The sequence below is a fragment of the Phycodurus eques genome, chromosome 8 (genome assembly GCF_024500275.1).
Source record: "Phycodurus eques isolate BA_2022a chromosome 8, UOR_Pequ_1.1, whole genome shotgun sequence".
NCBI lineage: Eukaryota > Metazoa > Chordata > Actinopteri > Syngnathiformes > Syngnathidae > Phycodurus > Phycodurus eques.
The window spans coordinates 17,610,587-17,637,482 of record NC_084532.1 but is presented as its reverse complement, the minus strand read 5'-3'; the positions used below and the strand labels follow the sequence as shown (position 1 = coordinate 17,637,482).

The 26,896-nt window shown below is 40.4% G+C and overlaps 4 protein-coding genes across 7 annotated transcripts in view; 1 reads left to right on the top strand and 3 right to left on the bottom strand.

Annotated features, from left to right (window-relative positions):
- Positions 1-349: 349 nt before the first annotated feature.
- Positions 350-7,484, bottom strand: ttc4 (tetratricopeptide repeat domain 4). 4 transcript variants are annotated; one of them, XM_061683726.1, is made up of 10 exons: positions 7,283-7,484; positions 6,606-6,723; positions 5,289-5,450; positions 5,113-5,190; positions 4,755-4,879; positions 4,591-4,677; positions 4,236-4,477; positions 4,041-4,125; positions 2,808-2,890; positions 350-1,162 (listed from the first exon to the last, which is right to left on the bottom strand). In XM_061683726.1, exons 1-10 carry the CDS (start codon positions 7,388-7,390, stop codon positions 1,063-1,065), a joined length of 1,188 nt encoding a protein of 395 aa, XP_061539710.1. In that variant the 5' UTR covers positions 7,391-7,484; the 3' UTR covers positions 350-1,062. The 4 variants fall into 4 exon arrangements, with proteins under 4 accessions (XP_061539710.1, XP_061539711.1, XP_061539712.1 ...); XM_061683727.1 differs by having other exon boundaries at positions 4,645-4,677; XM_061683728.1 differs by having other exon boundaries at positions 6,606-6,689; positions 7,283-7,352.
- Positions 7,485-8,708: 1,224 nt separating this feature from the next.
- pars2 (prolyl-tRNA synthetase 2, mitochondrial) lies at positions 8,709-14,001 on the bottom strand. Its single transcript, XM_061683813.1, has 4 exons — positions 13,645-14,001; positions 12,786-13,116; positions 10,212-10,457; positions 8,709-10,036 (listed from the first exon to the last, which is right to left on the bottom strand). The coding sequence occupies exons 2-4, from the start codon at positions 13,107-13,109 to the stop codon at positions 9,155-9,157; spliced, it is 1,452 nt and encodes a 483-aa protein (XP_061539797.1). The 5' UTR covers positions 13,110-13,116; positions 13,645-14,001; the 3' UTR covers positions 8,709-9,154.
- Positions 14,002-19,225: 5,224 nt separating this feature from the next.
- Positions 19,226-21,222, top strand: insl5a (insulin-like 5a). The gene is made up of 2 exons (XM_061684586.1): positions 19,226-19,563; positions 20,943-21,222. Exons 1-2 carry the CDS (start codon positions 19,392-19,394, stop codon positions 21,095-21,097), a joined length of 327 nt encoding a protein of 108 aa, XP_061540570.1. The 5' UTR covers positions 19,226-19,391; the 3' UTR covers positions 21,098-21,222.
- A 3,134-nt stretch (positions 21,223-24,356) lies between these two features.
- sgip1a (SH3GL interacting endocytic adaptor 1a) overlaps positions 24,357-26,896 on the bottom strand; it is a 54,089-nt gene continuing 51,549 nt past the window's right edge. Inside the window, exon 27 of the mRNA XM_061684587.1 lies at positions 24,357-25,528. Within this exon, the coding sequence (XP_061540571.1) occupies positions 25,506-25,528 (23 nt within the window). The 3' untranslated portion in view covers positions 24,357-25,505. The remainder of the gene's footprint in view (positions 25,529-26,896) is intronic.

The following is a 26,896-nucleotide window of genomic DNA, read 5'->3' as shown; positions in this document are numbered from 1 at the left end:
TGAGGATAAGCGGCTCAGAAAATGGATGGATGGATGATAACAGCAATTGACACAATGCTTCCATTGTGTCAAAAGTACGAGAAAAAGACAGTTGCACTAACCAACATCAATAGGCATAAGCGAATAAATTGTATATTCTTCATTGGCCCAGTCAGTAGCCTGGTCTCCATCCAATGGAGATGTGGCCTCCAGACTAATTGCCAGGCATTGACTGAAAGCAATTTATTAAGAATGGAAAAATATAGTTTTATTCACAATAGTACTCTGGAAAAGGCTATAATCTTTAAATGATGAATGTGAAATTGTGTAATGTGAAATGAAAAATCAGTCTACTCCAATCATACCTTGTTTGTTTTATTTCAGATCAATTTAGTAAAATCATAAAAGCTGTCATGGCATAAATACGGTACTTCTAGACCCAATTGTATGGCGGTATACATATAATTGCTTGACCTTGGCCAAGCTCTATATTATACTGAGTGTGGTTTTCATTAGAAATGCTTTGCTGAAGCTACAACGAGTTGTTAAAGAGCTCCTATCATAATGTAGCCCAGGGGTCACCAACATGGTGGCACCAGATAGACCCCAAGGACCACATGAGTAGTCCGCAGGCCCGATCTATACTCACCAGCGATGGGACATTGTAATTACCAAGGACTGTTGAAGACATGATCATTTGAAAATGCAAAAGCATACAGAAATGTGGAGAAATAAGGTGCTGCATATTGATATTTATCCCTTTCCTACCTTTTAAAATCATTGCTGATAAATAGTGATCATTCATTAACATGAGCCGTGTCTTTACATCGATGAATATAATTATGAATAATAACATAATTAAAGGTAATCCGATCACATTTCGGAAGTGTGTATTACAAACTGGTTTCCCCTTGCATTAATCAGTATTAAAGAAGCAACGCTCGGTTTCAAAAGGGTTGGTGACCCCGACTGTGGCTTTTCCTCCCATTCCCACAACAGAGCCAATTTTGTTACAGCAAATAAAGTCTTTGGGCTTGTGAGAGAATTTCCATATAGAATAATCATATTTTTTTTTTAAAGTATTTACAATGCTTGCATTTTCTTTCCTGTTAAATACTGCTTCCAGAATGACGAGCCGTTCACCAAAATGATGAACCTGGGCGTACCCACCTTGACAAAAAACCTGCAAAACAGAGAGTGCGTTGTCAAGAGCAAGGAAGTCAGAATTATGGCAGGATAATATCCTCTGGTAGTGATTTTCAACTGGTGGGTCGGGAGCCTAAAGTAGGCAGTGGAGCCATTTTGGGTAGGTCGCGGACAGCTAGTAAAAAATTGCAGCGGGTCTTTAGTTTGCAACATGGTTACGAAAAGCGCACAAAAGGTTTTCCTAGGGGCGTAAAGTTACTTTATCATCCAGCACAAGAAGCACACACTCTGTTACTGTTGTACTTACTGTTTTTCATTTCATTGTTTTATATTTACGGCTAGAAGTGTTTTTCCATACAAATATTTATTGTAATCATGACTTTACTACCGCGTTAGTGTAGGTTTGGTGATAGACTACGGCGCATTCCAATATACATATGTACAAATTTGGGTTACGTCGCCGCCGTAGGAGCGGAACTGTTGTTAACTAACGACACCCTGTACAGTGAAATATTTAACAAGCATTCGTATTTGGTATGCCCTTGTACTGTACGACACCTAGTTCCCACACAGAACATTTTAAGGAAGGGAAAGGATCTCCATAAATAAACACAGTGTAGCACAGCCTCTGGCTATGGACATCCTGACTAGCAATATCCTTTCGGCGTGACGTCAAACCCATTTGAATAGCAGTGCAGAGCCAAAGAAAACTGGAGCAGTGCAAATGCAACTCCCCGCGTTATTGAAACAGCCTCTCAAAAATGCCATTGGTGTTTTTATAGAATGATATATTTGTGTGTGGAAAAGAGCAAAAGCCGGACACACGCATTCCACTGCTTTCCTGATGTGTTACATTTTTGCTGTGGTATCGTTTCAGTATCTGTATCGATGAACTTTTTGCAAGTACTTTATTGTAATGAGTCACTATTTTGGTATCAATCACAACAGCTGAGAACCACTGCTCTTTATGGTGTACAACCTTACATGAAGGAAATGTAGCGGCTGACTAATAATTAATGCATGATCAGCAAGACCGACACCTATCATTAAATTAACTCCTCTCCTACTCCATGAAAGAAAGATGACACACAATATAATTAAAGTATGAGAATGATGGTTTTATTTCCTGCTACAGGTCTTAGTCTTGCACACACCCAGCCAAGTTTTAATTGGCATTTGACAAAGAAATAAATTTAAGACCTTAAGAGAAGTGCAAACAAAGGAATATTTACATTTAATTGAAAGGGTTTTGCATAGGGCCAACTAATTATAGTATATATCAGGTTAGTTCTTGTTATGCTACAAAATAAGAGTGTGAAAAATACAGGGCACACTTTATATTTTACAAGATGTGTCAGAAAAGTTTGAGGACTGATGTCACAAAAGGTATACGCATTCAAAGTCCAAACTACAAATGACAAGTTTTCCCCTTGGAAGTAAACCCCCTGGAGCCAAAGGCCTGGTACAGAAGTAAGGATTTTTTTTTTTTTTTACACCATAAGAGATTGTTTATCTGTTACAAACCCACCACACGAAGCTAAAGAATAAATAAGAAAAATAAAATAAAGCGCAAAAAATGAAGTAGTTTGGGTTTGAAATATCTTCCATGACAGCAGCCGTGGAACTTTTGTGACCTCCCTCGTAAAAGCTGTCCCTCCCTTCTCTACTATTTTGACGTTTACCTTTTGTGTTGCAACACTTTTAAAAGTGTTGTTTCTGGGTCAACTTTGTAGAGCGTCTCCCTCTCCTCATCCTCAAAGAACAGCTACAGAGTGAGAAGGTGGTTACTGATCAAATAAAACACAGTTGGAACTCAGGCTCAGTGGATTACTTGCAACTACTCAGACATGCAAACACCAATGGCATGAAAAAAAATGGTAAAAAAAAATTTAAGAGGGGGGGGGGGGTCTGGGGGGAATCCCCGCAGACAATTTTTTTTTTAAATTTTAACATAAATTAAGCTATCTGGAAGACTGAAGAGTACAGTAAGGCAAAAAATATATTTTTTTTCACGCAGAAAAACATTTGTTTACAGCGCTCAAATACATGAAGTACAAATTTAAGATTATAATTAAATTCGCCTCATTTCTTTGCTTTTTTGTTTTGGGCTCCAACTTGAGCTCGGCCCATCTGCACCTGCACCTGATGCCTGCTCCAAGCTGTAACACATGAATAGCATCCTCCTCTATAAGCACTGTCATTCTGGAAAAGAACTGACTAAATTGTCTGTTTCACTTCATTTTTCACTATTACCAACTTCAAAGGCTAATCCCAAATACAACCTCCAGGAAAATATTAAGTACAATATTTTTCTGTTTTTATTGGCCATTTCTGAATTTGAAGTGAGTTCATTCAGTGTTGTGACATAACCCCTAACATCGCTCCGTCGCTTAATACATTTAACATTAACATCCGTAAACTAATTAAATAATTGTAGGCGCGTTTACTAATTAATACAAGCTGTACTAGCAGATCAGCTCTTGTCGCCGATGTTACGTGTGCTTCACGGTTCCGCTGGGACCGCAAACAGGGCCACGACCCCCAGCACCTCAACGCGGAAATACAAAAGACCAGTGCGACAAATACGACACTGGAAAAACTCATTGGATCTATACGATTCACAGAAATTGTCTATTTTGAGCTCAAAACGGCGAATTTCGCCGAAAGGCACCTGATTTGCATGTATAAACTACTAGAAAACAGCAAGTGATAGAAAATGTGCAGCATACAGTCACATTGCAATTTATTACAATAACACACTAGGAGACCAATATTTTTGAGTGTCTCACAATCAATCCCTTTGTAACTTTAAGGGACGGAAACTGCATTCAGTAAAACAACAACATGGGCCATTGCTTGTATGCTTACAGACATTTTACGGAAAATCAATTTGGTAAGAATTGGAATACACAAACCTGCAAATTTTGAAGGTGATATTTTCGGTCCACGTCCCACGGTGGGAGTTCTTCGCCAAACATGACGGCAAAGTGATCTAAAAAACTAATTAATGCAAAACAAAAACAAACAAAAAAAAACTTGTGAACATCATGATTTTTATTTTTATTTTTTTTAAATACAGACTATTCTCAACATCGTACCACAAGGTTTACCTGTTGCTCTCACAGAAAGCAGAAATGAAGTCACTCTGCTGATGTTCCGGATAGAGGAAGAGCACAGGCCAATGCAGCGAATTCTGTTCGTCCAGGAAGACCTGAGCCCCCGTGGCCTTGTGTGAGCTGAGACCGTCCAGGCTCAGCTCGGCTACTGCAGTCGAAGACCCTTCGTCGTCATCTTCCCCATCTGAACCCGACTGACGAGGCTTCACAGGCTGGAGGAGCTTGACGCCTCGCTCCTGCAACAAAAACACGATGTAACATAGAGGTTTAAGAGGAACTTTTAGGATTGTCCCAGCCAATGACAGAATATTTCTTCACACTAAAAGGTTTTAGGAAGTCTTTTTATGACCTTGATAGCAGCCATAAGAGCCTCTTTCTCATTATTCAACTTATTTTCTTTGACCTTGGCCTTTCTTGCATCTCTCTCTGCTGCCCTCTGTGGTAAAGAACAAATGGAATAAAATCATTGCATAGTATAAATTGACACTAATTTGCCTTTAGGAGTGACGCTACCTTGTGTTTGTCTGCTGCTGCTCTCAGGTCCTGCAACTTCTTGTCTGTAGGATGAGCTTTAAGACCCTCTTCACACCACTGAATGGCTGTCACAAAGTTGCGCAACTCAATGCAACACTGAGCACCTGAACACATGTACAATCACATTTAAGTATAAATACAGTTCACAATCCTGGATGACCACAATGTATCCTGTAAAGTTTTTAATAATGTTAGATCAAATGAAACTGTCACTGTCTTTTGAATGACATTTAATTTAATCTACCTCAATAATGATGTATCTGTCTGATTTACAAAAATAAAATGGACACAATGGGTGATACTATTGTTTCACCAACCTAATTAGTGTACAACATACCTCTAATTAAGGCTTTAAGATGCCCTGGTTTGACCTTCTTTGCGGCTGCGGCGTCATTCAGTGCAGATCGCATGTTGCCTACATGTCAACAAATCACAACCAAAAAGGTACTCATAATCATTGACTCGTTAGAAGGAAATTGATTGCTTTGTAGTGTTTAAAGGAGAATTCTGTACCAAGATGAAAGTGTGCCGCTGCTCGGTTGGTGAGAAGAACAGTATCCAGGTCTTGGTCACCACATTTATTCTTCAAAGCGGCTGTGTATGCCACGATAGCCTTTAGGTAGTTCTTCTCTTTGAAAAATTCATTGCCCTCATTCTTTAAACTTTGTGCTTTTTCTGGAGAATGAATCAAATAAATGAATCTCTTAGGGCTGCACAATTAATGGAATTTTAATCATGATCACGATTTTGGCTGCCACGATTAAATGAGCCCGATCATCTGCAATTTTTTTACATTTAAAATGCAGGCACTGCTGCATATGAAAAGTGCTTCATTTGCAGCAGTGCCTGCAACCTAGTCAGCCAGCCACCAGGCGGCGAACGCATGATTAAGGCTTCATTAGGGGCCGGTACCGACTGCAAAATAAAAGCTTAAATGGCATTGATGTCTATCCATCCATCCATCCATCCATCCATCCATTTTATGAGCCGCTTCTCCTCACTAGGGTCGCGGGCGTGCTGGAGCCTATCCCAGCTGTCATCGGGCAACCCGGGTCCTCAGAACTGTGAGGCTGACGCTCTAACCAGTCGCCCACCGTGCCGCCGCATTGATGTGTAATGTAGTACTATACGAAGCTTTTATTTTGAAGTTGACCCTCTCAGCACGTTGACGGAGAGGCGGCCTGTCACGGTAAGACACAATTAACAATCGTTATAGTAGCTGCCTTGACTTCAACTTTTCGGCTAGCCTGACCGCAATAAAAAAAAATCGCCAGAAGTAAATACAGAGGGAAATCACAACTGTCGACTTCTTTGCAGTGTGTGACTGTGCACGACTGACCAATCGACCAGAACAACAGAGACGTAGCCTTCCTTAATTCACTATATTGACAAGGATTTTCAAATGAAAAATCGGTGCTTACAGCCTAATCTTATTGCAGTTTAAGCATTGACTGTATGTGCTTCCATTAAGTTGCAATTCGTGATTGCACTTTAAAATAGCATATTTATTCAGTTAGCCCTTGGTAAAGTATAATTATTTTGGAGGTATATTTATTTTTATCTATCATTAATCGTATTTAAAGATTCATTTTGCACTGAAAACTGTTACATATTGTTTGTTGAAAAGTAGTGCAATAAAAATAAAGATTTTTCCCTGAACATGAAGAATAATTCTGACTAATAGTCGTGAATACCATCTTGATCAAAATAATTGCAATTATTATTATTTTGGCCATAATCGAGTAGCCCTAGTATCCTTTATTTAATGTCGAACACATTACCATAGTACAGTTCATATACACTCAGTAATAATATTTGTGGCACACCTACCTTCTGGGGTCCTATCTTCATCGTGGATAATAGCCTGGATATGAGCTAGCTCTGGATATTCTTTGGGGTCAATCTCCTCGGGTACTGTTTTCATGAACATGGGTATTTTATCAAACTCCTGAATAAGCCCAAAGCAGAAGCACATACGGCACTCCAGTTTAATGGTTATGTAAAATTATTTTGTTTTTAAACAAGTATGTGTAAATGTGCATATGGTTGGTCATATATTTATAATAATTATAATAAAATAGAATATATCAAATATATATATATATATATATATATATATATAAGATAAATAATGTACACCTCGGTCACAGAGTACTCTGGGAGGGAGCCATCATAGAACGACATCAATCATTCTTATCAATGTCATTGTCATCACACAACGCACATCGTGTAGACAGTAATAATGTTATGTGCAACGGTGCCATTTTTCTCGTTCAAGTCTGCAATCAGCCAAATAGGCATTTACATTCTAGCGTGGGGGGGGGCTGCATAAGACAAACCGGTGTCATGTTTACAAATTTACATAATTGGTCAACATGCTCACAAATTTAATCCAAACCCAAAATATGGACATAAATGAACTACAATGGCTAGCCACCTTAGTATGTGAATATTTAAGTAAAAATGTCCTATTAACACATGTTACGAGAGTTACAATACGTTCTTACCTCTTCCCATGTGTCTTCATCGAAGGCATTTTTGTATTTAAAACGCGCGAAGGCTTCCGCGAAAACGTCATCGTCATCGCTGTCGTTTAGTATAGCGGGGGACGCCATGAGTAGTCAAAGGTTATTTGTGCGCTAAAAATTCACCGTAACTATAAACACAAGTGACAAACATAGGAATGTTGCACCATATTGTGCACGTGTAACAACGGCACGACTTGCCGAATGGTCCGTGCGGAAACAGTCGTGGCCACCGGTTCCGCCTCGACCTCCCAACGCGATAACAGTTTCCAGTAAACTGTAAATATAATTTCTTTATGTCAAAACTTTTTTTTTTTTTAATTGATTTTACAGTTTAAACACATACGCTCCTGGACAGTTCCTCCAATCCCGTTTCACTCTAAAATGTCCATCTCGCCCTCCACAGGGCCAAATTGTGTAATAGTGGTAGAATTCTTTGGCAACAACTTGTAAAAGTGGTCGTTACCAAGGCAAAATCACGCTGAACTCACTGTAGCGGCGATGGCATCAAAAGACAGGGAAGGACGAAGGAGCATCTTTATTGGAGATCAAACTATCCGTGTAATTATTCATTTTCCTGCTAGATCATACTGTACATAATACATATAAATACATAAGTGTCGTTGGAGGCTTGATGGGGAAGTGTGGTATAGCACTTTTAACATAATTTCTCATTTATAAATACCTTAGGTGATGTGATTTGAGGATATAAATTTTGGGGGAAGGGGGGTTGGTTGCGCAAAAGAAGCAAATTATCTTTAAAATGTCAGACCACAAATTGAAAGCTTTATCAGTTGTCGAGGGTATGAATGAATGATTTGATGCTACCGGCTGAAGAGGCAGGTACTACTTATATTGATTTTCTTATCATTATTGCAAAAATAGCCAATTCCTTTATTCTTGTAACAAAGTTTTTTTTTTTTTTTGTCACTTAAAATATGCGTTGTGACCTTCAATGTGCGACACCTAGCGCCAAGATTTCTCCAGCTATTCCACCACCACTTGGTAAACTAAGAATAGGTCCAAGAAAAGAAAAGTTTCTCAAGGAAACAGAACATTTAACACTTCAAGAACTATATTTAAAACATTGTTCATGTCCTACAGATGACAGCGTACAATCATGTGTGACATGAAGATGGTGTCTACAGCCCTGATGTTCCAAGGCTGTTGACTGAGGTTCAAGTGCAAAAGTCACAATCAGACAAAATACTTCAGTTGGCTATTATTTAGCAAAAATATACCATATTTTGCAAAGTTAAGTGAAATATTTTTTTTGAATTCAAGTTTACAGCTGACTACATTCCATGTGATAAAATTATGACAGAACACCGAAGCAGATGGCATTTTTGTCTCACTACAGGTGGATAAATTAAATTTCCATTTAGTTTTGAGAATGAGGACTCAAATATACATTGACCATTTTATTTGACAGTAGCTTCAACCAAGCATATTTTTTCAGTTCAAAATGTTTTTGTTACACGCAGAAATAAAATGTAGCAGTTCATTGATTAAATTTTTTTTTATACATATGGGTAAAAAAATAGAGCTTTCATTCCTTCTCCCATCTCATTAATACAGTTAATTTTCTTTTTTTTTTTTTTAAAGGTAAGAGATTAAAACCAATCCATTTTATTCAATGGAAAGTAAAGGCAACACATTTTCTTACTTGGGTATATTGGCAATCCAGCATATTGTGAGCCATATTGTTATTTTTTCAGCGAGAAAGATACATTTTCATGACTCATGGTAGACATTTCTACATGATTTCCCTTCAGTCATAAAAGTACAGTCCCCCCCGTCAGTTTTACGCTCTTCAATACATTAACATTATAGACAATTCAATTCCAAGTTCAATCATGCAATTTCCACTTTTCCCAAAAGACAGAAGAGCTCATCCTTACTTAAAAACATTGTCTCATCAGTCTGCTGACAGATGACCTCAAACCTGGGTGTGTCCTCTAGCGCCCCCTGTCCAACCACAACGACATATGGGTAACCCAGCCGGCTGGCGTCCTTCAGCCTCTTGCCGATGGTCATCTGCGTGCGGTCATCAAGAACAACCTCACCTTTCAAATGAGGCAAAGTTTGGCCTAATGTGTGAACGAGCTCTTCAGCCACACCAGTTGCCTCAACCTCCTTGCTGCCCTTCTTGGGGGGTAAAATACAAACCTGGTAAGGGGCCAGAAGACCTGGCCAGCGGATACTTTCATCTGTTGAGAACACCTCGATGGTTGCAGCAAGAATACGCGTCACCCCGAGGCCATAGCAGCCCATTTCCGCAATACTTGGCTTGTTTTGGGCATTGCTGAACCTGGCGTTAAACATGTCGGAATACTTTTTGCCCAGGTAAAAAGTGTGGCCGACCTCAATGCCCTTGGACTCAGTAAGGGTACCAGTTTTGCACTGTGGGCAGTCAGTTCTGTCAGATGCTATTGTCTCTACATTGGCAGAGAAGGAGCAGCTTCCGCAGACCAGAAGCCTGTCTTCACCAATGTCTGCAGGCAGCTGGAACTCATGCGAGAGTTTTCCACCTATGTTCCCTGTGTCGGCTTGAACTTGCACGCAACGTAGGCCCAGTCGTGCGAAGACCCGAGTGTATGCATGACACACAGATTCATAGGTCTCATAAGCCGCTTCCTCACTGACATCAAAAGAGTACATGTCCTTCATGTAGAACTCCTTTCCTCGAAGGAGACCAAACCTTGGCTTCGGCTCATCTCGGAATTTGCGGGTAATCTGTTGAAGGCAAAAAGCACAAATAAGGTATTGCTTATTATGATTGACTTTTTTTCAAATGTCTGAAAGCTTTGAAAAATGTGGAGTTCGACAGTAATTGTTCGTTTAGGATAGGCTCCATCTTATCCACAACCCTAAAAATAAAAAAATGTTCCCCCCAAATGCCCAAACTAACCTGGTACAGCAGTAGAGGCAGCTGTCTGTAAGACAGGGTGTTCTGGTGAGCCACCAGAGTGGTCACGGCCTCCTCGTGCGTGGGTCCCAAACAGTAGTCGGCACCGTGGCGATCTTTCAGACGGAACAGCTCCTTTCCCATCAAGTCCCAACGCTTACTGGTTCTCCAGAGATCAGCGGAACACAAACTGGGCATGTCCAGCTTCTGCCCACCGATTTGCTGCATCTCCTGGTCGATCACTTTCACCTGGTGATTCGAGGAATTTGTAAAATAATATACCTTGTTTCTATCAAAGATCTTGGTGACTTTTAGCACAATCAAGCCTTCTAATCAACTATACATTTTGAACATTTGAAATGCCTGTATCGAGGATGGACATTCATAATTTTACACAACTATTAGTCAAAATGTACAAAAGGAAAAACAGCTTTTCTTCTCCACACACCCTCTTTTAACCTTTCATAACTTTCATGTATACTTTCAAGCCAGAAGAGATCGAGTCGACAAATACAATTTTACCGAACAATTTTCCCAGGGTATGTATTTTAAACTGTTTGAATGTATATGACTAATACTACAATCAAATGGTATGTAAAAAAATAAAATAATAATAATAATCTTTACACTGTTTGAGATATCACCAATTTAAAAATTAGTACCACATTGCAACACTGAGGTCCACTGGAAGAGATGCTTCATTTTTAACAGCAAGAAGAAGTGGCAGAGAAGGTCCCCAAGTCCAACTGAGCTCCAATAATAGTCACTGTTCCCACAGAGCAGATGCTTGTGAGTATTGTTGTATGTTGTGTTAAAGTAGAAGGCGTTTGAATGTTTAAAATTGCCACAAAATCTATGTGAATTTTTCCTAACCCGTATATGCCCTTTCCCATTTGAAGTTAGCCTGAAGCTAGTGGACTTTTGTCGGACGGGATTTTATGGTTTGGTCGAACATTTTGGTGTTTAAATATACCAAAAAAAATTATCTTTTAGTTTGTGTGTCTGTTTTACAGTGAACTTCAACTGGGTGTGACAAAGAAACAGCTTGAAGCAAGAACAACTTTGTTTCTTATTTAGAAAACTGGGTGACCCAGAGAGCGAGAAGAGGTGTTAAGGTATACTATCAAAAGTATGTTTACAGTTGTGCTCAGAAATGTACATACCCTGGCAGAATTTATGATTTCTTGGCCAATTTTCATATAATATGAATGATAACACAAAAACATTTCTTTTCACTCATGGTTAGTGCTTGGGTGAAGCCATTTATTATCAACCAACTGTTTCAATATGCACAATAAGGAGGCACTTGGAAGAAAAATGGGCTGCATGGTCGAATCGGCAAAAGAAGGCCATTACTACGCTAATGCCACAAAAAAAATAAAAAATAAAAAATAAATCACGCTTACAATATGCCAAACAGCACAGAGACAATCCTCAAAACTTCTGGAACAAAATCTTTTGGCGTGATGAGACCAAAATTTAACTTTTTGGCCTCAACCATAAACGTTACATTTGGAGAGAAGTCAACAAGGCCTTTAATGATAGGTACACCATTCCTACTGTGAAACATGGAGGTGGGTCGCTGATGTTTTGGGGATGTGCGAGCTACAAAGGCACGGGAAACTTGGTCAAAATTGATCGCAAGATGAATGCGGCATGTTATCAAAAAATACTAGAGGGAAATTTGCACTCATCAGCCCGGAAGCTGATGTACTTGGATATTCCAACATGATAATAATCCAAAACACACAAAGCCAAGTCGACCAGTCTTTGGCTAGAGCAGAATAAAGTGAAGGTTCTGGAGTGGCCAGCTCAGTCCCCTGACCTCAATATCATTGAGCCACTCTGGGGAGATCTCAAGCGTGCAGTTCATACAAGACAGGCCAAGAATTTACAGGAACTGGAGGCCTTTTGCCAAGAATGGGCAGCTTTACCATCAGAGAAAATAGAGCGTCATTCACAACTACCACAAAAGACTCCAAGCTGTCATTGATGTTAAAGGGGCCAATACACACCATTAAAAACTGGGGTATGTAAACTTTTGACCAGGGTCATTTGTGTAGTTTCTGTTGTCATTATGATTTAAAGAGTGTGAACACAGTTGTTTGATAATAAATGGCTTCACCCAAGCACTAACCATGAGTGAAAGAAAAGCTTTTGTGTTATAATTCACACGCTCTGAAAGATGGCCAAGAAATCATAAATTCTGCCTGGGTATTTTAAACTTGTGAGCACAACTGTAATTTATTTTTTAAATAAGGTTAAATGTGTTTAAAGCATGTGGGAAAAGATAAAACAAATGTTTCACTTTTTGACTATTCTGGTTAGCAACAGTTGAACACCACTCCAAACAACCACCACAATCATAAACATATTGTTAAAGGAAAACTCTTTACAGTTTTGCTACATTTTCTTGAGAAAATATAATTTGGGCAGAATCTACCCCAGTGATGGAGATTCATAGATCGTTTTGGAACATGTTCTTCTTTTGGCAATTTTATATTACAATAATTGTTGTACAGTCTGAGGAATACAGTGCAATAAGATCATAATCTCTTCAACATGATTACATCTCACCAGTTTCTCCATGGAGCGCACAGTGGCAGGAAGGTAGTAGTAGCATCCTGGATTGGAAGGATAAATGAGGCCAGCCTGTTGCATGAGCCTCTGACTCTTACAGGTAACTTCGCCTTGCATTCGGTTCTCAGGGCCCATGTCACGCAGGTTTGACGGCTGATACAGACGAGAGACCAGGAGTGGGGGTTTCCTTTGCCTGGTGTGATGGGAGGTAGGAGCAGCAGCAGGCTCGGCGCAACCAGAGTGGTTCCTGCAGGGAAGTAGTCCTATTCTACTGAGGCTCCAGAAGACTTTGTGCCGAACTCGGTGTATCACAGGCTCCATGGTGGGTCTAGTTCACAAAAACAGGTCAATGATGAGATGTAGTATTTAGTACTAGTTCATTACCATACAGGACAGTAATGTCTTTACAAACTCAAAATGATGACATGGTTGGATGAGCCTCACTTGTGCTTTTAGCACAGCCTGACTGGTCGTCAGTCAATCACAGGGCACATATAGAGACCGAGTGGAAATTGAACGCATATTGCGAGGACTGAGTGAAATCAGGATGGTAAACCATTACCCCACCCAATACAACTAAATTGGGAGTAACAGCACGCATGCAGAGTTGACTGTAAATGTTTCAACACTCAATTACGTAGCGCACATTTACTGTTGCGTATTAACGTATCATGTTTTGAAGTAAAATGTGACCGATAATCGACATGATTACACACAGCAGTGACACCCACTTCCTGGTTGGTGCCGTAGTAGCTGTGCTATCTCACCTAGCAGAGGTTAAATAGTTAGCCGGGGGGGGGAGGGGGACCTCCTAAGTTAACGCAAGAACGCACTAAATGACAATAACGAGACTTACATTGGAAGCGCAAGAGCTGGAGTCTTTCGAATGTCGGAGTAATCCAATACACTAGCGCGTCAACTCGCTTAATAATCCTTCAAAACAAGAAGTTCTCTCGGGACCAAGCCGTCAAGGCGGACTGCAGGTTCGCTCTCGTTGCACCATACTGCCACCTGCAGGCCTGGAGAGGAATAAAGGGTCGCGTTCGGATTGAAGAAAGTCTCTACATTTTTAATCTATATATGTTTTGTGTGTGTGTCCTGTTCGGCTGTTAGGTCAAGCAGAATGGAGGATCTGTATCCCTTTTATGTCGGAACAGTTTTATTGTGTCGCAGTGGGGGGTTTGAGCTGCCGCTTTTGTTTCATAGTATTACAACTGATATTTATTGAGAGTTAGAGTCGATCAGTCGAAGAAGACAAAAGACAAAGCACTACTTGCAAACAAGATGAGAAAAGTAAATCATTACATATCCAGAACAATGAAAAAACAGATATGAGTGTTGTATGGGGCAGTAGTGCTACCCCCTGTGAGGGAAGTAAAGGACAAGGACAGGAGAAAAAGCATGCAGAACAAGGGTCATGAACCTGGCTGTACAACTGAAGTGTGGTGGGAGTGACTATGTAAATTATAAAAGTCTATAGGACGAGAGTGTGAGTGAGGGGATACCCAAGCAATTTGCATATTCATGAGTTATTTGTCGAAATAAGTGAGTGGCCCCACACCCAGCCAAAAGGTCCCAGGGGTGAGTTTCTTCGAACAAATCGAACAAACTACCCCACCCCACATTCCGGCCAGCACCCACTACCCGTCCCCGAGTGTCTCCACAGCAGGCCCCACAGCCCGCAGGGGACCCCCCCCCCCCCAGGAGAAGAGGAAGAGGCTACCGCAGGGGGACGCAAGGAACGGAGAGAAGAGGAGGAAGCAGGCCCGAGGAGCGACAGGGGGGACCCCACCGCCTCCACCAGTAGCCAAAATGGGGGACCCAGGCGGGCACCAGGTGGCACCGCCCTAGCACCCACGGAACATGGGCAAGTCCACCATCACACCATCAATGCTCTCCGGGAGGTCGATCCTGTGGTTACCCCCCCTCTCCGAGATCGGGAAGGCGAGACGAAAGTCCCGCCCCAACAGACACCTGAACCACAAACACAGGGACAAGAAGAGAAGATCCCCACTGCATGCATGTGTCTTTTCACCATGCAAATCGGTCTAAAATGTGAGAACGAAAAAAGAGAAAGAAAAAAAAACAACACAAGTACATAAATGAATGACAAATAGAATAATAACACTACCTTGACAACAAGGAATACAGAAGTCAAAAGTTTACTTTTACACTAACAAAATAGTCTTGTTATTGTCAGATGGCACACGACTCAGGCAAAGGAATCAAGAGTCTAGATTTAGCATGTTGAGGAAGCGTGACCAGCTATCTACGTGGATATGTAATTGATTTTTTTCATTCTGATGATATTTTTTCTAACGTAATATATTCTTCTATGATGAGATTTAGCCAGTGATTGATGTTAATAGCTTGTTTGTTTTTCTAGTTTAATAGAATTGTTTTCTTACCGGTAGCTAATGCGACAAGTAATGATTGTGAATATTTATTAGGGAGGTCGCTTGTGCTTAAGTCGCCAAGTATGCACAATCTTGGGGAAAGTGGAATCCTGAAATTCAAAATATACGAGACTTTCTGTCTAACCGTAGAGCAAAAGCATTGAATTGGTGTGCACTCCCATATAGCGTGAAAATAGTCTATGGTGTCTGGGGTATTTTTGGTGCATCGCGCACACATATTACATGGAGAGAAGCCCTTTTCACCATTGGACATTTGGAAGTCTCTTTTTCAGTTCCCTCCCGCTCAATGGCCACTTTTTATTTTCAGAACGGATAGATGGGCCAGGTCATTCATAATTGAGGTTAAATTTGTTTTAACCATTCACACTCACACCTACGGGCAATTTAGAGTCTCCAATTCATGCATGTTTTTGGGATGTGGGAGGAAACCGGAGTGCCCGGAGAAAACCCACGCAGGCACGGGGAGAACATGCAAACTCCACACAGGCAGGGCCGGGGATTGAACCCCGGTCCTCAGAAATGTGAGGCTGACGATCTAACCAGTCGTCCACCGTGCCGCCAATTTTTTGGGATAAATGTACTATATACTTAATCGAACTGACAGCAATATGATTTGAAGACATTTTGTCCACCCATTTTTTAAGACTCATTTATGTGATGTTTTTTAAACTTGTGTAAATAATATAGATAAATGTTTGGAAAACACATAATTGTAATTCAATATAGTTTTGAGATAAAAGAGAATAAAAGAAGGTCCTGAGTGACTTGCAATAATCTTGAATGCGTCATTTAACCACTGATGCGTGACCTCAGACAGCCATTGCTTTTATCTCCTATTTCTCTCCACCTGCTGTAAACAAGAGTGCTTTCCAATCTAGAAACTAAAGATTTTCCCATCATTGATGAATACTATACCAGTTTAGGGTAATGGATATGAGTGACAGACTAGTAGCAACAGCACAGTCTCTGTAAACATCTTTGAAAGAAAAATATTTACTAGACAGTTTGGATGTTCAACAATTGGTCAAATCTGTGAGTTTTATTTTACACACTTGCAGATGTAATCTTTGTATTTTGTTTTCATAGCACTTTTGGGGGGCTTTATAGAATTTTTGTGGCTATTTAACCATTATTTCTGCCAGTGAGTGGCACCTGATTGTCAGCTATTGTGGTGAGGGTCTCTATCTTAACTGCCGTTTAGCCAAACATTATGGATGATACATATTCCGGTTCCATGAGATAAAACACACGTACATTAACGGCCGTGTCGTGACTTGGTCGTCATGACTTGTTCCAACATTAGTTCCCAGAGAAACAGGCGACCGATTGTCTCGGCGAGATAAAAACAATCCCCCGAGCACAGATTCATTTGCTTTTATTCGATGTCATGTTTTGACTGTCATAAAAATAAGTTCCAAATTTATCAGAAAGGCATTATAAAATATAAGTGAAATATTTATTTTTAAAAAAGCAACTAAATATTTATCTGCCGATACATCAAATACAAAGAGTTAGCTTCAGAAGTAGGGTGGAGGAGTACATCAAATCCTGGCAATATTAGCATGATCAATTTGACTCCATGTTTGCCCACACAGGCTACACATTGTCTCCCTGTAAAGTAGGAATATTATGCAACCCAATGCATTCTGTTGATGAACTAGCAATAAGAGATTTGTTTTGTTTTTTTAATGGATAGTAAAAGCTTTGAAAGCAGTAATGGGAACTATAATGCAATGTTTTTAAGTATGTGGACGATTGTAAATGACATATTTCGGGCATATATGTATTTCAACCCTGAAGTAGACTGTCTTCCATGTGATAATCAGTGTAGTGATAGATATATTTTTACGATTTAACCCATGAGTACTGCAGAAGACCTCCCAAGTATAGCAGAAATGATGTTAACAGTGTAGATTGCTGAAACTACAGAAATTTGGTCAAGAACTGCTCAGTTCAGTATTGAATAACCTACCTAACAAAAGATGAAATACTGTATCTCTCATCTGTGCATACAAATGTCTTCACGTTCCTGGGAACTACAAGTCTCTCTGGACCTGGTGCAGAGACCTATATCACTTCATCAACTCAAGGCCCATCAGAGGTGCTTTCTGCACCAACCTGTGGCTACTGAGGAAGTGTAGCCTGCCACAAGAGCTGTTGAGGCACTTCTACACGGCCAGAGTTGGCCCAAGCCTTTATGCGACCCTAAGCAGAATTTGATTTGGGGCCCCCATCCCTCCACCATGGCGCCACACATGTTTGACTTCTACTTACACTTTAAAGCTAGATATTTAATTTGGATGTTTCTGTTCCCTCTTTTGCTTCTTTAATATGTTAAAACAAATTCTTCCTGCTTTTTGCAGGCCTCCCAAGAGGGTAGACAAGCAGCTTCTTATTTCACATGTGCCTTGAGCCGACTCTGTACACAGCAGTCAGTCACAGCAGTTCTTTGGTCATCCATCAGTCTGGTTTGGTGCTGCTACGAAGAAGGATAGAATTAGACTTCCAACAAATAGTCAAGACTGGAAAGAAAAGAATGGGTGTGATTCTACACACGCTTAATGACATAACACTATGAGAACAAAAGGTCAGGCAAAAATGTCTTGAACGTATCTCACCCTGGCGGCATGGTGGTCGACTGCTTAGAGCGTCTGCCTCACAGTTCTGAGGACCCGGCCCCGCTTGTGTGGAGTTTGCATGTTCTCCCACTGCCTGCGAGGGTTTTCTCCGGGCACTCCGGTTTTCTCCCACATGCCAAAAACATGCATGGTAGGTTGATTGAAGACTCTAAAATTGCCCATAGGTGTGAATGTGAGTGCGAATGGTTGGTTGTTTATGTGTGCCCTGCGATTGGCTGGCAACCAGTTCAGGGTGTACCTCGCCTCCTGCCCGGAGATAGCTGGGATAGGCTCCAGCACTCCTGCAACCCTTGTGAGGATAAGCGGCTCAGAAAACGGATGGATGGAGGGTATCTCACCCTAGACATCACCAACACCCTTTTCCAGCTCCTTCCCTCTGGTTGGCGCTATTAATCGTTGCACGCCAAAAGCACCGCAACTGCTTCTTTCCCATTGCCATAAACTTTCTTTGTCTTCATTTCCTGCACTTCCGTTGCATCACTATTACTGCATTCGTCCCGAGTGTTGACACTTGATCATCATTTTGCACATCTATGTTTTGTCATTATTACGGAATTCTTTATTTTAGCTGTCTATTCTCTTTACCGCTTTTCCTCATTAGAATCGCGGGTGAGCCATGGCCTATCCCGGCTGATTTTGGGCAAGAGGCTGGGCACACTCTGGACTGGTCGCCAGTCATTCGCAGGGCACATAGACGAACAACTAGTCACGTCACGTCTAGTCAGTCAGTCACGTCTATGGACAATTTGGAATCTTAAATTTCTTTGGGAATGTGGACGCTCCAGTACCTGCTGAAAACCTGCACACAAGCATGGGGAGAATATATCATCTCTCAACTGTGAGGCAGAAGTGCTAACCACTTGGTCACCACGCTGCCCCACTTTACATATATTGCACACATTTTATTACTGTGCCATTTTTTTAAGCAATCATGGTATGACAGCATGAACACCGTGAGTGGGTCTGCTGATAATAATCATACTGAAATGTCATACGGACTATCACACTGCACCATCAACAGCTCTGTAATGACATAGCTGATGGACTGTCAACATTGACTTTTTCCTCTCATGCGGTTCAAAACGTTATAAAGTAGAGGACATCCTTGCTTTCTAAGTGTTTAAATGCACCAAACATCTGCTTGAGTGTGCGAGGGGGTCACTTTGCATCACCTAATTAGCCATGCAGCACACTAAAGTTCAGTGCCATCACTACGTAATCACCTGGAGCAGAGAAGGTTGCCCTCATTTAATTTGACTGCCATTTGGCGGTGATGGTCCCGCTAAAAATGGCCAAAGTGGCCAAAAAACGGAAACAGTGGGTGGCCTTGTAAACGTGCATGTGTATGACTGGGATGGGCTAAGGAGCAGTCAGTGGGAGGTGCAGGGATACTCGGCATCCTGCAACAGAAAGGTGGATGGGTATATAGTGAGGAGAGCAGACGGAGCAGTCAAAGTGTGTTGCAACATCCACACACGGACAAGATCCCATTCAGAGCATCAGCTGTACTTTAAAAAACAAAACAAAAACCAGTTTAGGTATCCAGGATGCGTGCTCTGGTGGTCTTGCCTCTGCTGCTGTGTGCCGTCGTGTGTCTGGGCCGGGCAAGAGCTGAGGTCAAGGCGGTGAAATTGTGCGGCCGAGAGTTCCTGAGAGCTGTCGTGTACACCTGTGGAGGATCCCGCTGGAGGAGAGTCCTCGCTGAGTCAGACATGGATGGTGAGACAACGATTTAGTTATTTGTTTGCCCTGAACCAATGCATTAGTTTTTTTTCTTCAGACATATCAGCTCTTCATTAAATGTCCATGATTATTAGTTTAGTAAAAACTACGTTCCTTTTGATTGTATGTTTTTGCTTGCTGATTTATTTACACCTGCTTGCACTTTTTCACGTGCCAAACTCTAAGCCTGAGGTCCAGATCTGGTCCACCACATACTTTTTTGGGGAGGCCCAGTAAAAAGCAAATAGTGTGTTTACTTATTGCTTCTGCATTGATAGATTTCTTCTTTTCATTTTGGCAGAAAATCTCGAGGAAAATTGCAAATCTTCTTCACTTTTTATCATGATTACAACCACAACCCCCCACCATATCCCTCCTGAAAATAATAACTGCATTTATATTGACCGTCACTATTTTCCATGACTTTTGATTTTCAACTCAGTGTGTTGTTAAAAAAACATTAACAATGAAATGCAGGGGCAATTGTGTATATGATATGATGAGGTAATTATACATTTTGATTACACATATGATTAATATATACACAGTACTTATTAATATGATTAATACATTATATAACTGCCCTCTGATGGAACCCCAACCACGACTTGGCCCGTGACAAAGATGCATTTTACACCCCTGCTCTATTTTGTTTGAACATTGGTCGTCCGAAAACGTTTTGACAATGTTAAAAATGGATTCAGACCCCTCATTATGTACAGTAGCACTATGTAGAAAGATGTATCAAAAATTCTGCCTTTATCAAAACAATAATACTCAGTTTAAATTTACACTCTCACTACAACGTAGAAGTGCACTGAATTACCGTGAAAAGCACTTCTAATATTTTGTCCAGCTCATGTAATTTTAAATGCAATAAGGTAACCTCAATATTACAGTAGTGCTAATGCAGTGCACTTTTACACCACTGCAAAAACACAAAACAAGGTTCTGCCATATTATATTGTGTTGTTGACTGTGTCTTTGGCCCATATTCTTGTAATCCAGAATTTTCCATGCGTGTGTGGGCAGAACAAGCCCTGTTGTCTACATCATTAAGCCACAAGAGCACACATATCAAGATTATAAGATCTCTCAGTCTGTTACACAAAAGCAAACACAGTTAGTCTTATCAGCTGGAGTGATCATGAAGAGGATACCGACCAAGACAAATTGCATAGCGGAAATCTGCTTTGTCATTAGAGTCCTTTTTAATGGGAACAACAACCTCAATTGAACAAGATGGAACCACTCTGTCCGGCACGTGTATGTAAATCAACAACAACAACAACAACAACCATAATATTGTATGTAATGCAAGTGATTTTGTGATGTCAGAGGGATTCTTTGGCCTTAATTGTGTATTGTTGATCCAGATGTGCCCACAGGAGAGGAGAAGAATTTGGAAAGTTTGCCAAGCATCAGAAACCACCCAGGCTCGGACTTGACCAGACGGGACATGAACAATATCTTGACTACAGTGTGCTGCCAGGTTGGCTGCAAGAAGAGCGACCTCACCTTCCTCTGCTGAGCACGACCACGCCTGGCGCCATCTTCATCTTTTCTCCAAGTGACCAAAAACTAACCAGGCTTGCCTTAATAGAATCTAAATATAAATCACAAAGCTTAAAGACATGATCATCGTATGAATTACAATTGTCACTTCCATTCTAATATATATATATATATATATATATATATATATATATGAGTTATGGAAGGGGTTTAATTTTGTCTTAACTTGAATGTAATATTAATTATTGTTACATTGATGAACATATTTCTGAACCTCTAAAATTGAATATTTGTGTAACCATACCCATATTTTAAATATATCAAATTAGTGATTTAACTGTCAGAATGGTAATGTGTTGTATGCCATAGCACTGTCATTTCATAAGGATAAGCAATGTCTGTGTTGTTAAATTAAAGGCACTCAATAATATGCAGGTTTGAAAACTTCATGTTTTTTTTATTTAAATGACAGGAATATAAAATGTTTGCTTTCATTTCACAATTTTGTCAAATACAAGTTCTTGCACAGGATTCATATTCTTTTGTGGTTTCCCTAAGAGGGCCATAAAAAATGTGGAACCATACTAAAGTATAATCACCTCATTATATCATTTCATACAGTAGTGGAACTTCGTTGCGCATGCCTTTGTTTGACACTTTTTTCACAGAAAAAATCTGCATCACAGTTCTGAGGACCTGGGTTCAAATCCGGCCTCGCCTGTGTGCAGTTTGCATGTTCTCCCCGTGCCCGCGTGGGTTTTCTTGGGGTACTCCGGTTTCCTCTCACATCCCAAAAACATGCAGGGTAGGTTAATTGAAGACTCTGAAATTGCCCGTAGGTGTGAATGTGAGTGCAAATGGTTGTTTGTTTATATGTGCCCTATGATTGGCTGGCGACCAGTTCAGGGTGTATCCCGCCTCTCGCCCACAGTCAACTGGGATAGGCTCCAGCACAATTGAAGGCTGGCAGAAATATACAGGAAGTCCTCGATTTACGAACGAGTTCCGTTCCAAAGCTGGCGACGTAAGACGAATTTCCGCGTAAGTCGGATTTCACCGTTAAAGTGGAAATTTACGGCGAAATACTTCTGTTACGGGTATTGTCCCACGTGATTGTGACAGCAAGCTCAGTGTGTGTGGGCGTGTGCGTCGATGTGTGAGTGAGACGGGACTGCGAAGGAGGAAGGTTTACAGTAGCAAGTGGAGTGACAGTGACCGGGGAAGAGTAGCGATTAGCGGAGGACCCGTTGACGTTGAATGTGGAGAGGAGCTAATAAAGCCATTAAAGCAGCCAATCGGTGCTTTGTGCCTTTATTGTTGCCGCCACCCACCTCAGTTGTGCAACGAGAGAAGGGAGTTAACCCCTGCCTCTCCCGACCACGGTCAGGTGACCGTAGCAGGAAAGGTTAACACTCCGTATAAAGAAAGTAAAATACAATTAAAAAAAATAAGATGCTGTACTTACCATTACTGCTGAGAGTGTGAAAAAAGGAGGGCGAAAAAGGCAATGATACTCCCAGAGCACAAACGCAGACAAGCACTATGCACTAGCTAAGCAGAAACACTATGGTGCTGGGACAAAATGGCAGACGAGGCACGGGCGTCGTAAAGTCGAAACGCCGTAGGTCGAGTACGTCGTAACTGGCGGACTTCCTGTAAATGCAACATAATAATCTAGCATTTATAGGAACATGTACTGATTTGACCCTAAATCTCAACTCCCTCTTTTTGGGTATAAAAATCTTAGGTAACAAGAATAGGGCATCTCATAATATAATGTGTGAATGAAGAAAGGTGGCACAAATAAAATAACCACAATGACAATGATAAAAACTCCAAACACAGTTTTCATGGAGTGTATTTTTATTGGTTTTGGAAGGAAGCAAACTAAGTTTCCACTTTAGCGTTGCGCTTGCACGTTTTGATGTATAGCATTCGTACTCACAGCACGCAAAAAAACAAACTGTTCTTGTCAACATTAATACAGGTGAGTGAGTACACAGCACAACACATTATTTTAGAATGATCTGGAAGTCAAGGCTGCCCTGCTTTTTCTGCATGCTCGACAAGCAATGATGAATTACTGCAGGACACATTCACTACAGAGATGAACCTCTGGAAAAGATTGTGGTGAATGATAAATAACTGGCAACCTGTATTAATTTGATATCAATGTATGATGGGACAATGCGTTGAGGGCTGTTGTAAATAATGCTGAAGATGCTGCTTGCTGTGATTGCTTTGATAGTCACCAAAAACATTACAACTTTCTGTCACCTCTATCCAAACAGGGTGCTACCTATTTGTTTGTTCACACCGGCAAAATGAGCCTATAATAATAATAATAATAACAATAAGAATAATTAAAAAAGCTGTTTAGGAACATTGATGTCGGGACAATTGCTTTGTTGCTCTAAACCCAGTTTAATATGGTTCTACAACAGACCTTACAAGACCATGTTTGGGTGTGTTTAGCACAATATTGACATAGAAGAAAGTACTGTGGGCTTGGGCGACACCTCACGTACACACTTCATGTTCAAAAGGCGTGACAAAGAACGATCGGGAAGATAGACTTTACCAGCACAGTGTTCTCCCCCCACAATAAACAATAAAATATGTTTTCAGGTTTTAATCAGCATTAAAAATATTCCCCTTATTCTCATCCACAGAGAGTTGAAGATCAGAGTACACACACAAACATATATACACACACACACGCACGCACGCACACGCACACCACACAAAGTATTTTGGTCAACTTAACCTCCATCTACAACTTCATGTCATCTCACAGAGACCATTACAATTATGTAAAATAAAGCTATGGATTCAAGCGGGGCACGGGAGGACCAGGCTGGGGCCTGAAATGTAATTTGGGAAGTCACATTTGAAGAGGAAAAGGAAGGTAAAAAAAGCACAGAGAAAGCTGGTCGTGTTAACTACTGGAAAAAATTATAATGCAGATGTAGTGACTTCCCTTTATTTTTCCATGATCAGCGGATAGATATCTTTTATTGACCAATATGCTGTCCACCTAAGGCTGAATAAAAGCCATTGTTGTCATAAAAATATCTTATTGGAGTAGATCACTGATTGACAGTTGGTCCCAACATAATGGATGTTAAGGATCCATCATCCTCATCTCATCTCCAGCATGAATGTGAATTTACATTAACACTGCTTTCACAAAGCAAAACATAGCATCCTGGATGATATTTATCGCTTTAAGTTACCCGACCCCACCCACCCATATATATATATACACACATATATAGCTCAGAACTTCTGTTGCACTTTAATTAAAAAATTATATCTGAAACAAATCCAAAAAGTATACATTATACTGTACACGTTACTCAACTACACAGATGACCAAAAAAAAACAAAAACCCTGAAATATTTATAGTTTTAAGGGTACAGAGTTGTGTGATACCATTCAAAATCTAATCATATACAGAATCACATTTTATACAACAAATCATGTACTTAATGAAAAAAATAGGATGCTGTCATGTAATCTGGAGTTATCACTGCTGTCTCGGAACAACAGAAAGGCTATGTGACAATACAAGGAAAACACCAAACGCCTTTTAAGATATATATTATTGATTTTAAATGACACTTTGTACACTTAGTTCTTCTTAGGGGAAAACATATTTTTTATGTTATCACCAGTAGATCTGTTTATCATTGCAGCTGCCTACCGGCTGTGAAACAGTTCCATTATCGCAAAGAAATAGAACAGCAATTGGACTGACTGCTTAGTGCATTTTGATTGGAAAAGAAAACATTGATGTGATCCAAAGTACAAGGACCCTGTCGAACCAGTGGATGAGCCATGAATATCCGTCAAGTTTAAGCTTCTACATGATGTGTGGTTAACACACAAGCATTGACAAGACATTAAATGGTGTCGCGATGATGGGAATACTGTACCTGGGAGCAAAAGACAATGAGGACAGAGGTCCCACACTGAAAATAATTTTACAGTACTGACAAAATTGTTCTGTGCTAAGTACGTTGTCCTGGATTTGAGTTTGAACCATTCAGACTTTCGATACGACTCCAGTCAAGAAGTTTTACTGTCACCTCATCCACAGTAGAACCTGGCTGGTCAGGCAGCTGCAGTGAAGAGTCACCACACTTTGACCAGAGGCACAGACTTTAAAAGTAAGGAAAGAGTCCAGGAGCAAAACAGCAGCAATTTAGATGTAATTAAATAAATGAATAATTATAAAATTATTACAAATGCCATTGTTAAATGACCTAAAATGGTTCCACAATGCTAGATGAAAGTTTTGCAATACTGCTGGGTAGCCTGTGGTCCTGGGCTCTGCCTAGGTGAATGAAGAATGTGGGTCTGTCCTCTGGGTCATCCTCCAAACCCTGGAGTTAATTTGTTCATCAATGCTCTTCTTGCATTAGTTGTCTGCCAGGTATTTTCCTAAGGTCATCAAAAAATAGTTTGGGTAAGTCTTACAGTGCTGTGAAAAAGTATTGACTCCCTTCCTAAATTCTTATATTTTTGCATAGTTTCCCCACTTTAATCTTTAAGATCATCAAACAAATATAACCCAAGTGAACTTAACAAAGCTGTTTTTAAATGGTGATTTCATTTATTAAGGAAAAAAAATTCAAAGTTACCTGGCCCTGTGTGAAAAAGTAATTATCCCCCTTGTTAAATCATGAATTATTGTGGCTAATTGCAAATTTGGTTCATTTTCACTGATCACCCCAAGGCTGATTACCTCCAGACCTGTTGAATTAAGAAAACACTTAAACAGAATCTGTCCCAACAAATCAAGTCGGAGAAAAGATCTAAAAAAGCTGCAACAAAATGACACGATCCATAGAAATTCCATATCAGTTGATAAATAATTTAATTGACATCTATCAGTCTGGAAATGGTTACAAAAGCCAATTCTAAAGCTTTAGATTCCAGCGAACCGTAGGGAGAGCCTCTATCCTCACACGGAGAAAACATGGAACAGTGGTGAACGTTCCCAGGAGTGGGCAGCCTACAAAGATTACCCCAAGAGAACAGCAATGACTCATCCAGGCCACAAAGGAACTCAGGACAACTTCTAAAGACCTGCATGCGTCCCTTGCCTCAGTTTAGGTCAGTGTTCATGACACAACAAAAAGGAAGAGACTGGGTAAAAATGGCATCCATGGCAGAGTTCCAAGGTGAAAACCACTGCTGACCAAAAAGAACAAAGGATCGTCTTACTTTTGCAAAAAAAAAAAAAAAAAAAAAAAAAAAAAAAAAAAAACATCTGAATGATTCTCAAGCCTTTTGAGAGAATATTATATGGAATGATGAGATGAGTATAGCTTTTGGAAGGTGTGTGTCTCGTTACGTCTGGCGTAAATGTAGCACAGCATTTCGGAAAAAGAACATCATACCAACAGTCAAACATGTTGGTGGTACTGTGATGGTCTTGGGCTGCTCTGCTCCTTCAGGACCTGGACAGCTTGCCGTGATTGATGGAACCAAGAATTCTGCTCTTTATCAGAAAACCCTGAAGGAGAATGTTCCGCCATCAGTTTGTGACCTCAAGCTGAAGCGCACTTGGGTTCTGCAGCAGGATAACGATCCAAAACACACCAGCAAATCAACTTCTGAATGCCTTAAAACAATAAAATGAAGGTTTAGTAATGGCCTAATCAAAGTCCAGACTTAAATCCGATTGGGATGCAGTGGCATGACCTTAAAAAGTCCATTCATGCTCGAACACCCTCAATTTTTGCTGAATTCAGACAATTCTGCAAGAAAGAGTGGGCCAAAATATCTCCACAGAGATGTGAAAGA

Bases quoted from the DNA above. Each gene is read 5' to 3' on its own strand.
- ttc4 (XM_061683726.1), bottom strand. From the start codon at position 7,390: ATGGCGTCCCCCGCTATACTAAACGACAGCGATGACGATGACGTTTTC. The intron at 4,126-4,235 runs GTAAACCTTGTG...TGCATTAATTAG, and splicing joins GCTTTCTGTGAGAGCAACAG to TTTTTTAGATCACTTTGCCG. The intron at 2,891-4,040 runs GTTTGTGTATTC...CTCACTCTGTAG, and splicing joins ATCACCTTCAAAATTTGCAG to CTGTTCTTTGAGGATGAGGA.
- pars2 (XM_061683813.1), bottom strand. From the start codon at position 13,109: ATGGAGCCTGTGATACACCGAGTTCGGCACAAAGTCTTCTGGAGCCTC. The intron at 10,458-12,785 runs GTGAGATGTAAT...TCGAATCACCAG, and splicing joins TGCGCTCCATGGAGAAACTG to GTGAAAGTGATCGACCAGGA. The intron at 10,037-10,211 runs GTTAGTTTGGGC...TGCCTTCAACAG, and splicing joins TGCCTCTACTGCTGTACCAG to ATTACCCGCAAATTCCGAGA.
- insl5a (XM_061684586.1), top strand. From the start codon at position 19,392: ATGCGTGCTCTGGTGGTCTTGCCTCTGCTGCTGTGTGCCGTCGTGTGT. The intron at 19,564-20,942 runs GTGAGACAACGA...TTGTTGATCCAG, and splicing joins CGCTGAGTCAGACATGGATG to ATGTGCCCACAGGAGAGGAG.